The sequence below is a fragment of the Melanotaenia boesemani genome, chromosome 19 (assembly GCF_017639745.1).
Source record: "Melanotaenia boesemani isolate fMelBoe1 chromosome 19, fMelBoe1.pri, whole genome shotgun sequence".
NCBI classification, from domain to species: Eukaryota; Metazoa; Chordata; class Actinopteri; order Atheriniformes; family Melanotaeniidae; genus Melanotaenia; species Melanotaenia boesemani.
The window spans coordinates 19,308,339-19,320,117 of record NC_055700.1 but is presented as its reverse complement, the minus strand read 5'-3'; the positions used below and the strand labels follow the sequence as shown (position 1 = coordinate 19,320,117).

At 39.6% G+C, this 11,779-nt stretch overlaps 1 protein-coding gene across 1 annotated transcript in view; it reads right to left on the bottom strand.

Moving 5' to 3' along the window:
* ank1b (ankyrin 1, erythrocytic b) overlaps positions 1 to 11,779 on the bottom strand; it is a 72,673-nt gene that overhangs the window by 19,682 nt on the left and 41,212 nt on the right. The window contains exons 21-35 of the mRNA XM_041969862.1: positions 11,214 to 11,306; positions 10,935 to 11,007; positions 10,735 to 10,755; positions 9,247 to 9,370; positions 9,088 to 9,151; positions 8,252 to 8,364; positions 5,623 to 5,847; positions 5,314 to 5,468; positions 4,884 to 5,095; positions 3,686 to 3,890; positions 3,407 to 3,503; positions 3,078 to 3,306; positions 2,780 to 2,908; positions 870 to 989; positions 154 to 238 (exon numbers count right to left, since the gene is read on the bottom strand). Coding sequence (XP_041825796.1) covers positions 154 to 238; positions 870 to 989; positions 2,780 to 2,908; positions 3,078 to 3,306; positions 3,407 to 3,503; positions 3,686 to 3,890; positions 4,884 to 5,095; positions 5,314 to 5,468; positions 5,623 to 5,847; positions 8,252 to 8,364; positions 9,088 to 9,151; positions 9,247 to 9,370; positions 10,735 to 10,755; positions 10,935 to 11,007; positions 11,214 to 11,306 — 1,945 coding nt within the window. The remainder of the gene's footprint in view (positions 1 to 153; positions 239 to 869; positions 990 to 2,779; positions 2,909 to 3,077; positions 3,307 to 3,406; positions 3,504 to 3,685; positions 3,891 to 4,883; positions 5,096 to 5,313; positions 5,469 to 5,622; positions 5,848 to 8,251; positions 8,365 to 9,087; positions 9,152 to 9,246; positions 9,371 to 10,734; positions 10,756 to 10,934; positions 11,008 to 11,213; positions 11,307 to 11,779) is intronic.

The following is an 11,779-nucleotide window of genomic DNA, read 5'->3' as shown; positions in this document are numbered from 1 at the left end:
TTGTGCCATGCGTGCACATGAGACAGATCAGGGCAAATAGAGAGGGCAAAGTAGGAAGCAGGGCTGTGGGAAAAGGGGCAGTGCAACATTCTGTGCCCGTCTCCACTGTTTATATATCAGGAGAGGGCTCAAGGTCAGGCAGTGAAGACTCACCCAAACCAGGCTCGTTCATCGCACTGTAGCGCTCTCTCAAGGCCAGAGGGGTTAAAGTTCGTCTGCGCTCTTCACTTCCAACAACCTAAAAAAAAAAAAAATAAAATAAATAAAAAGGTGAAATTTCTATATTATTACATTGTATATCAACAGTATAATCAGTTTAAATTATTTTTAAAATGACATTCATTAACAATGACAATATTTTAATTAATAAGCAAAGTAGGGAATGCAAGTATTTTTTCCTGCTATGATTGATGCTGAATATACAACTCAAATCAATTTTTTGTGGTGTTTTAGATCAGTATTAACTGGAAACAGTGGAAAAAAAATGCAAACGACTCATTATGTAGGATGAGTGACACTCAGAGATGGATCGGATTGGAATCCAATAAAATGCGCTCTTATTTTCTATTCTCCCCCCTTGGCTGTAAATGGAAACAATGATTTTGCAGAAGGCTAATATTGGATATCCAGGTCCGTGCAGCTACCCAATCAGAGCTTTTTGATGTTTTTGGATTAGACTACCTCCTTTCCTTCTGTTTTTACAACAAACCTATAAATATATGGAAGATATTGCCACACTCCTTGACATTTAGTGGGAACTTAGCATATATGTAGTACTGTTTTCAAATATGCAGACAGTGACAACTTGGGATGTTTAAGTACCAAATGTATGGATGCAAGTTGATTTGTTTTTGCAGGCAAATCCTTACCTTGACACAAGGTGGCATGGTAATGTTCAGATTACACAGTACATGCTGTGCGTCCTCATACTTGGTGCACTTCCGCAGAAAAGACAAAAACCCAGTGGCATCCTTGTTGCTATCTCTGACCTATCACAGACAAGTGACAGAAAAGAAATAGAGCAAGAAAAAGAGGAGAGAAAGAATGGAGAAGAGGAGGGCCAGTGGAGGAGACAAAAATGCATGAAAGTGTGCATAAGAAGAGAAGATAGAGAGAGCAGAGATGTAGTAGAAGGAAGGAAAACAGACCAAAACAAGTGTTAGATCCCTCAACAGCGTCTTGAGCATGTGGTGCACTAACATGGGACGAGAAGCAAGGGGAAACAGGGATGGAAGCAGTCCACAGGCAGGCAAGAGGGAGAGATTTACCTGCACATTTTACCTGGACATCTGTCAGACCAGACAGTTACAGAGTGACCGTGAGAGAAAGAAAGAGAGACAGTGAGACAGACACGTACAGACAGGCAAGGCCGCAAGAAAGGAAGGCAGGCAAAGAAAGTGAGGGAGTCACAGGACATGCAAACAGTTACCCCAAAGAGTTGACAGCTAGATAGGTAAGGTTGTTGCATGGCTACACAAATTCAGCTAGCTGATACTGAATGGTACTGTACGTGATACTGACAGACACACATGAAGAAAAATAATGCATACAGCACAACAAAAATACATCAATATGGTCACAGCACAGACATGAAATGGCTTATACATGTACAGTCAAAGAAAAGAGCTTGTCAACGCTTTAGATTTACACAGATTTGTTATTTGTTTATGTATAAAATGTAGTCTGATCTTCATGTATTTAGATCAGGACACTGGCATGATTTAATGGCTTACTAAAATTATTCATGTTGCATTAATAAAGTAAATGTGGGCTAAAATTCCTCCTTTCAGCCGACATTGTCCACAATGAAATTGGTGGCAGGGTAAGTGAAAGGTTTTTGTAAAGCAATGCTGAAGTCTCCCCAAATCACAACATGTCCTCCACTATGCTTCACGACTGAGAAAAGATATTTTGTGTTGTGGTACATGGAGTTATTTTATCTAAAACAAAATGATGTGCATTTTTGACACCTTTTTTTCTTCTTTTCTGGTTTCATGTGGTGCAAATTTCTCATGGCCCAGTAACAAACAAAGATCTTAAGTAGTTATAAAGTTTTTGAGCATGTTTTGCTGAGACATCTTGGTTGTTTGTTTTTTTTCTTTCAGGACAGCAGGCTCTACTCTTTATGGTTTTTGTGTGGTTTTGCATAATACCCACTTGTCCTCTAAAATGCAAGTACTTAATTTCTTCTCTTAATGGAAAACTTGTCTCAGAACAGACCAATAAATGCACTGGCCTTTTGGATAATTTTGTATTGTTCTGTGAAACATGATGTGATCCAAATATTAATGGATGGTTCACACCAACATCTCTTACTTGAGAAGAGTTCACGTTACCAGTAAACCAGACTATATTTGTCTTTGTCAGCATAACATTATAAACATGTCATCTTAGAAAAAATTTGTGAGAAAAAAAAAACTAAAGAGAGAACCAAAATAAAATAAAATATATTTTAAAAATAAAATCAAAAGCTTTGACTTGGTTATTAATAATGATTTGACAGCCACAAATAATTAAGTATCTTTTTTGTGTGTTATTACAGTGGTGCTGAGCGGGTGGAGCATGGTCTGAATATTTAGAAACTGATAATAAGAACAGCTGGACACGGCAGTTATAAGCTAAAAGACTCAATGAGGTAAACTAGCTGGTAAGTGGATCCTTGATACACTGAACCCAACAACTGGAAAAAAAAAAAAACTAAACAAAACACCACAACACTGTATGGATACATGGCAAGTCAGAGATAAGCATGCAAATAAACAGTCAGTTAGAGACAGACCTTGACAGAAACAGGCAATCTGTTATCTCTGAAGGCCTGGAAGCTGAAGCTACGAGGCTGCTGAGTGGCCTTCCGAATGGGTACTAGGTTCCCAGAACACTCCAGGTGCAGTGGCATGCCCTCCATAAGCTGTACGCAATGTCACAGAATATTAAAATAGATTATTTCCCTTTCATCATGAAAGCAGAAAAGGCTTACAGCCAGTTGCTTTTAAGGGATACCTTAAAAAAGAAGTAATAAAATCTATTGCTTTCCATAACACCTTTGCATTTTGTGACCGTGCTACCCTGGTGCTGACCTCAATATCTCGACTGCGGGCCACTTCTGTGAAGTTTTCATGCAGTTCCAAAGTTTTGTCCATCTTGTCATCTGTCATGCAATAACAACGCAAGCGTCCTTCACGTGCTTCATTCATTTTGGCAAAAATAACAAACTTGGCCATGTATGGAACAGCCATCAGCTCCCGGTACAGCAAGTTGGCAAAGGTAACCGCCTCGGCTGTACGTGGACAGTCTGCCAGCCAGAATCTGGATGTGGTATAAGAAACAAAATAAGGACCTTCAGTGTATACAAGAAAGCAGGGAAAGAAAGATGTCTGGTGATGAATTTGTCTTGATTGTTGCTCACCTTGCAGACACGTTGGTGGTAAAACTGGCACAGTTGTTGGCGTACATCAGCTTGGTGGTTCCAGTGATGTCCTCCCACTGAGCTGGTGCTGTTCCACCTGAGTCAAAAAAACAAAAAACACACTCATTCGTGTCCTGTAAACAATGTTTTCTACTCAAATTTAATACCGCTTTTACTAATACCGTTACTTATACCAATTCAAATATAAAGAAAAAAATGTAACTTTAAATAAAAATGTAGTCTTTCTTTAAACCAACTTTCAAATGACTTCTATAGTACCTATTACACTGCAGAGGAGGCGCAAACTAGTGGTATCTCCCTCTCCAGCATCACGAGGACTCTCCCTCCAGGATGGTGGCAAAGGAATGCGCAGTCCAATTGGACGGTGAAATTTGCGCCGACGTGGTTCGATGGTAACCACTGGGCTGAAGGTTGCCTGGTTACCAAGCTGCCTAGTCAGTAGTTCATCAGGGATTGGTTGTGCCTGAAGATTAAGCATTGATGGGAAAGCTTACTGAGAAGATGCAGAAGCGTCAGCTTAAAGGACGTTTAGTTGAAAAAAACTAACTACATAAAATGTGTGAAAGACAACATCAAGCACAAATACAGCACAGCAAGTCCAAAAGGATAGCACAAAAGCATGGTGCTAACACAAAAAGGCAGCAAAGGAGTAAATGTGCAGTAAACGGAACCATCAAACTCGCAGCCATACTCACACATGCAACAAATTTATAATCACAAGTGACCCAACTCAGATCAGTGCATCAGCTCGGTCAGTGTGGCTCACAACTTAAATCAGGAAACTGAGGAGTGATGGATGGCTGGATAAAAGGAAAACATAAACAGACTAGCGTAAGGTACAGCAAAGCTCAGACCCATGCAGTTTCCTGACACTGTAACATCAGTGCAGTGACAGACGATGTAAAAAAAATAGTAGTCAAGTGACCAAAACAACAGCGTGGAGGACCAATTATCCATCGTAATCTTTCTGCATAATGAACATCAAAATTGTTAAAAAATGGCTTTACTGCTTGTCCAGATGTAAGTACTTAAATGACAAGTAACATCCATTGTTTAAATATCAAAATTCAGCACATGAATAAATCAGTCCACCTACAGAAAGCACTAAAGTCAACCAAATCTCCATGACTGATGGCACAGCTCATACACATTCAGACAGATGGAGATACGTCAACTTAAAGGCAAACATTTTTCATCAAATTGCAAATCAAAACGACTGAAAGCAGTGTGAACAGAAAGTGGGCCAAACATGCTGGCATAAACTGCTGAGTTACAGAATTAGCTCTTCTATTATCAATAATATTAAGATTGTATTGATTACACAAATAACAGACATCCAGTCCATGAAAATAGATCAGCAATGGATCACTTTCCTGCTATTCTCTCTTCTTACTTCTCCATACTTACTGCCTTTTTTAAAAAAGAAATTCTACAGTAAATTTATTCATCTTATTACCTGCAGTCCCAACCTCACTCGCTTGGTGACAGCAGTCTCTGGGAAGATGGCCTCGACATGGGGAACCAGCTTGCTGGTCAGCCGGCCGCCCTCTGGACCAATGAGATCACTTTCCTGTTGAATGCGGGAGACTACTGCAAAGTAGAGAGGGAAGTCGGTGGAGATGATTCGACGGATTCTCTTCTTCTCCAGCTCCTCTTGACTCTCCAGCTCTACAAGCAAGTGAAAGGATGGTAAAAAAAGAGGGTAACAGTAATTGGTAAACTACATATTAAAAAATTGTTTAAGCCTTAAGTGGATATAAAGCAATATTTATTTATGTGATGCTGCTGAGATGCTTCCCTCCAGGGTCAGTCACTAATTATTAAATCAGTAATCTGCACAAATGAGAGGACTCATGGACAGCGACTGTCTTTGAAATCAAGCTGACCTTCATCCATGCCATTCAGAATAGTTTCCAACACTTCATCGCCATAACGATTGCGATGTTCCTTCCAGACTGAACCATTTTCACTGCGAAGGACCACAAGCTCTCGGTCACCATGGCCCAATGAAGCAAAGTGAGGGATTTCCACTATCACAGGTCTGTGGAGGAAACAACAACCCTAATTAAATTAAAATAAAAAAAAAATACATTCATGAACTTTTAAAATATAATATAAATTGGCATATGTACTTGAAAGCAATTGTTTGCTTATTATCAGACACCACAAGTTACCCCAAAACAAGTTTGACTAACCCAAGGAATTGCATACTGGATGGTCCCAGGGAGATAATCCTGCTTGCAAGCCCCTCCCCCTCCACTAATGGAGGAGGTGTGGTCAGTTTCTGGGGTTTAACGAGCCGACAGGTGATGCGGGTTGGTGCAGCGCAGGTCCGAGGTGGGATGATCACCCTCAGGCCATGGTGTCTGCTCCCTCGCATGGAGCCTCCACGAGCATCCACCATGAAACTCACCAGGAAGCTGAATGTCATATGGCGAGGGTGAGATTTAATCATAGAGAACAGATGGAAACTTGATTACATTTAGCAATGAAAACAACAAACAAGACAAAGAAGACTGAGGCATAAAATTTAAAAACCATTACCAGGATTTTCTAATAGGAATTCTTCCCATTGAAGTTTTCATAAATTAACATCATGCTGTATCAACATGATAGAGTTTAATGGATGTAATCTCATCACACTTTTGACTGTCCCTGTAGACCATCACTCTACAGCAGAATGATGTTTTCCGTTCACCACTAATGAACAAAATTCACGCAAAGGGCTCTTACCCAAGTAACAGTTGCAACTGGGTGGGAATAGCAATGTGTTGCGGAAGCTAATGATTTCTATCCAAAATTACCTCCACATGGATGCTAAGAGTCAAAGTTTCCCATCTGAGCATTGTATTGTAACAAAATGAGCAGTATCATTAACTTTACATTATTGGTGATAATCTGTGGCTGACTTGTCCTGGCAGTTCACAAAGTGCTTCTTGTTTCATATTTATCACCTTTACACACACACATACACACACACTGACACGGCAATAGCAGTGGACCTGCCAAGAAAGATTCTTAACTGCCTTAGGGAGAAGGGCTACACCTCAACTGCTCATCTAACCACCTGTTGAGCTTTTTAAACTTAATTTCTCAATGCTGTTGCTTTTTCTTCTGATCCCCCACCCTTGCCTATTGATGTTCTCATTGTTAAGATTTCCATCCTTCGATCCTCATCTATTCCCCCATATGTCCCAGCTACTTCCTTTCTCCACCAAATCTGGACCTCTTGGGCTAGTGTCCTGTAGTTTTTTAATGTGTGCCTGTACCAACACACTTGATTCAAATTAAATGGATTCAACAGCATATGCAGTTCTGCACAATGACTCAATCTGAATCAGGTGTGCTGGAGCAGGGAAGCACTGAAAACCTGCTGGAAACTGGTTGAAAGGTCTGGATTTGGTGATACCTTCATCAATTTATCCTCCTTTATTAGCTTCATTCTATACACCCTCTCTAACTTAGCTCATTGGCACTAACATCCTGAGTCAGTACCCCCTTCCCGAGTCTCCTCTTCCTTGCACTCAGTCAAGACACCCCTGTCAATCCGTTCGGATTACCTTCCCAACCTTATTTACTCAATAAACCTTTAATTTAAATCAGTAAATTCATACATTGTTGTGACATGATACTTGCTAGTAAAAGTGTTCTTGCTCTTTGCATTGTCTACACAGACACTGGATTTTAACATCAGGATAGTGTTTTTATACACAGTCTTTTATATAGTCTATAAAAAGACATCTTAATTTCTAGTACTAATACCTAATGCCAAATGTTAAATATCATCTCAGGAATATGCTGCATTCAGCAGCACACTCTATATTCTCCCAATAATCTTCATTTTGTCTCTCTTTTTCTCTTCCCCATCTCTTCATTTCTCCTCAAGATTTGATCATTTTCAGCCCAGCATCATAAAACCTAAAGATGCTACAATGGTAGTAAACAGGGGTCATGGGGGACAAATCCTCACAAGATGGCACTTCCATCCCAGCATGTAAAACATTCTCTATAGCTTCAATTGGGTTAAGACTGGCCTTACCATTCAACACATCCCATAGTTCTCATCCTGTAAGAAGGCAGTAAAACACAGAATAGATAGCAGCAGCAGTTCATTTGCAGATAACTTAATAAAAAGATGAAGACTACGGCTTGTAAGAAGTCTGAAAGATGTCCAGTTCACTTCTCAACAAAGTACCATTTGCTTCAAGCTAAATTCTTTGTCACTTTTTTTTGGTCCATCGGGAAATACATCAACTGCAAAAAGCACAATACTGACAAGCTGAAGGGGGCATGTTGTCACTTATCCCGGAGGAGCTGGACATACACTAATAAATCAATTCTCCTGTGCTGGCACAAGACCAGCACCCCAATTAAATGGCCCAGCTGAGTTAACACGACAGTCTGACGCAACTGAGCATGAACTCATAGCGTATGATGATAAGTTTTCACTAAAGCTGCAGAGTCATTCTGCAGCATTAACAGTGCAGCAACATGTCTCCAGTGTTGACTTTGTGAATATGCACCCCCCATTTGGAAATCTGTTTTTCTCCTTGGATAAGTACAACAAATAGACATTGTATGACCAAAATAACCTTCAAAAATTATTTACCGCCCAGATGAGATAGATCGCTACTGCTCACAAACCACACACCTGAGACGTTTGTCATTTTTATGGATGCAGTACTTATGCAGTGATTATAAACCACATTAGTAGAATCTGCAAAACTTTAACATAAACCTAACAAAAGATATCAGTTAATAATAAAAATCAAGGTCATTGAAAAAAGGTGGATTATAAACCAGAAAAATGTTTGATTAGCTCACCCTGTGTGAATGGGGCTGGCTACAGGACTGACATTGTCTGAAGTCTCGGTAGCTGGACTGCTTGGGATGAGCGAGTCTTCGTCATACTCTTTTGGCAAAGGAATAGGAGTGTGCTGAAGTCAGACAGGGGGAAAAATGAAAGGCAGTGAAAAATCTGAAGGCTGCAAAACAATTACAAATGAACAGACCAAGAAAACGGCAGAAAAGGATAAATGGAAAAATAGAGAGATGACAAAAAAGGTGATAAAAATGCTTCTCAGTGAAAGGAATGAGAGGAGATTTAAAAAAAAATTTGGTGTAAACAATGCGGATCCATCCCGCTTTTTGTTCAGGCAGTTGTTGGTAGTGTAATGTTGTGGGAAAAGTTTTCTTCACACACTTTGAGCCCCTTAGTACCAAATGAACATCATTTAAACATCACAGTCTGAGTATTTTTGCTGACCATGTCCATCCATTTATGACAACAGTTTCCCATCTTCTGATGGCTACTTCCAGGAGGACAGTGCAACATGTGACAAATCTCAAATCTCCATCTGTTTTCATGAATATGAGTTAATTCACTGGTTGTAGTCACTTAAACTCAATCTAAAACAGGACCTTTGGGACGTGGTGGAATGGTAGAGTCTAATCATGGGTGTATAACCGACAAATCTGCAGCAACTGTGTGACGCTATCATGTCAGTATGGACCAAAATGTTTTCAACAACTTGTTGAATCTATGCTACCAAGAACTAAAGCAGTTAATTAGCACTGAAGGCATAAAGGGATCCAACCCAGTGTATGAGGTCAGCAGAATAAAGTGATAAATGCCTACAAAATCAATGAGTGAGACATACCTGGTCTAGCTGAACTGTCTCTGGTGACACACAGGGGATGCGGGGAATAGCAGGAGAATACGGCCTGTAGCAGCAGAAATGGGAAGACAAGAAACAGTCAAAGATTTTGCAACAGTCTACCTCAGCCCCTAACAAAAAGCACTATGCTGTATGACTTACGTGGTACCCATACCACCCTCAAAGTCTCTGAGGGTCTTCTTTGGGGAAAGAAAGTCATCATCCTGGTCCTTGAAGTCATCAAGTTTTAAATAACGTGCTCCATCCATCCCAAGCAACTCATCTCCTGAGCACAAAATTAAAAAGGTAAAAGGAGGCGGAAAAAGATGAAAAAAAAAAGTAAAACAGGCATGGAACAGGTTGCAGAGAAGAAGATAGTGAGTTAAGAGAGAAAAGGATGCGACCAGGGGAGTATGTGGAATATGATGCTCATCTCAACTTTCACGTTCACACGCGATATGTCCTAAATCAGTTAAAAAATATGTGCCAATTTTTACAGTGCATTTCAGCTCATTTAAACATTTATTTCATGAGTGTCAGTTTCTCTAAGAATGAGCATTCCACCTCAAATCTGAATAGTTCCAGCTGATTTGATCCAAAGACAAAAACAGTCATTGTTATACCGCCATCCTTCCCATCCCTTCACCTTCATGAAACCACAGAAAAAAATGGCCACAAAGCAACTGCAAACATTTTAGTCAAAGCGATGGAGTCAGACCAACAACGACGAGAGCCAATGGAAACCAAAAGAGTGAAAGAAGAGGATTGGTAAGACAGTGAGTATTAACACAGTTCAGGACACTGCATGGACGGCAAACTGCAAGGCACCTGGTGACAGCTTTTTTAGTGAGCATGCCCATTAAAGATGAAATCACATGTGGTGATGGTTGTTTCTGTGTAGGAGAAAACACCCCAATTATTAAATAGGAATGATACTTAACAAAATAACCATAACAGTAAGAGTAACATTTAACAAGACAGAGATGTTTACGGACGATTTAACATCCATCAGAACAAGCTGTTCGGGAGAAAGTATAATAAAATCGAAACAATATAAAAAAACAAAACCACTGCAAAAAAATAAATTAGGCTTGCATCTGAGAGTGCTTCCAAAATTTGTTGCGAAAAAAAGGTGATTTAAATTCAGTTATTTAAAGCAGAGAGAAGGCTCCATAAACAGCAACTGTGTGTGTTGTTTGCAGGAGTGTCGCAGCTGCTTCACAGCACAAGTTTAATCTACTAATGGATCAATTAGGCTGTAGCATGTAGGAAGAACAGCAGTGCTGAATTGGGAGGGAGCCACTTTTGTTTTATATGCAGACAAAATTGGAAATCTGTCAATAAGAAGCCCACAGACATATATGAATCGAACACTAGTAAAAAGAAAATGTTGTGACTACATGCTGATGAAAAACAGCGACAGAGATTTTTTTTCTCTACAAATTTCTGAACAAGAGGCAAAGGAGAAGAGCACAAAGATAAGACAGTGAAGATAAAAATAGAGAACAGCAAACAGGGCTGGACTTCAGAATAGAACTGATTAAAAAGACAATTAGTGACACACAGAAAAAATGAGAGAGTGAAATTGCAATGAAGGCACAAGTTTACTAGCGACTGGACCGGACAAGGCAGAGATACAGACAATCCTACCTAACGTTAGCTGGGCAACCCCTACAAAACAAATAAAAAAAGGGTGTTATAAACAGTCTTAAATATAAGCATTTAAACACATGGTTTGGTATGTCAGTGTACTTTCCCATGCAGTCTTCGTCTAGAAACAACAGAGCTGAAAATGAATGCTCAAAGCTTTGCAGGTGATCGGTTTAATCCAATCAAATCATGTACCCTACCTTCATCTTCCGAAACATCCAGAATCTCATCCACTGTCTCAGGAAAGCTCATTCGATGTTTTTCTGTTGTGATCTGCAAAGAAGCAGAGGGAGATTAGATGTAAGGAGGGAAGGCAGAGACAGACAACAGCAAGAAAAGAAAAGAAAGAATAGGATGAATTAATTTGCAAGCAGGTGAGGGAGCAGAGCGTGACTGATCTGACTCAACATCAAAGTTATCATGTGTCGAAGCTTTGTTCATCATGTATGCGCATGAACCATGCGGGATGCATTGCTCACCGTGGAAACAGACTCCTCGGTAACCAGCTTCAGCACATCAATGACAGAGATGTAACCCAGGCGCTTAGCAATGCCCAGGGGAGATGTCCCATTCTATGCAGAGCAATGTGAGAAACATTACCAAAAATACTCTTGTAGATGTTTTACATTTTAATAAAATGACAGCACAGTTTATCTAGTGTTTCTGCTTTTTTTTAGGCAGTAAAAAGCAAAGGTGGTAATATGCAATATGCAAAACCAGCTGTATAGAACAGACATTTTTAAAACTGAATAAAGCTCATCAATGCTCTGATGAAATACCAAGAATGAGAAACTATTAAAAACTTTAGAAAGAAATATTATCTTTGTAAGCATAAATACGTAACAGGCATAATTTGAGATCCAAATTTATAGTAAATCTTGTGATTTATGTATGTCATACATATGCAGTGAGGAGCTCATGAGTAATTCCAGCAAGAATAATGGACATGTAGATGGATGCAGAGCTGAATGCAAATTGCAACTATGATTCAATTTAAATGTAAATTCAAAGGTATATTTTGTCTTTAGCACGTGATGAACAGACA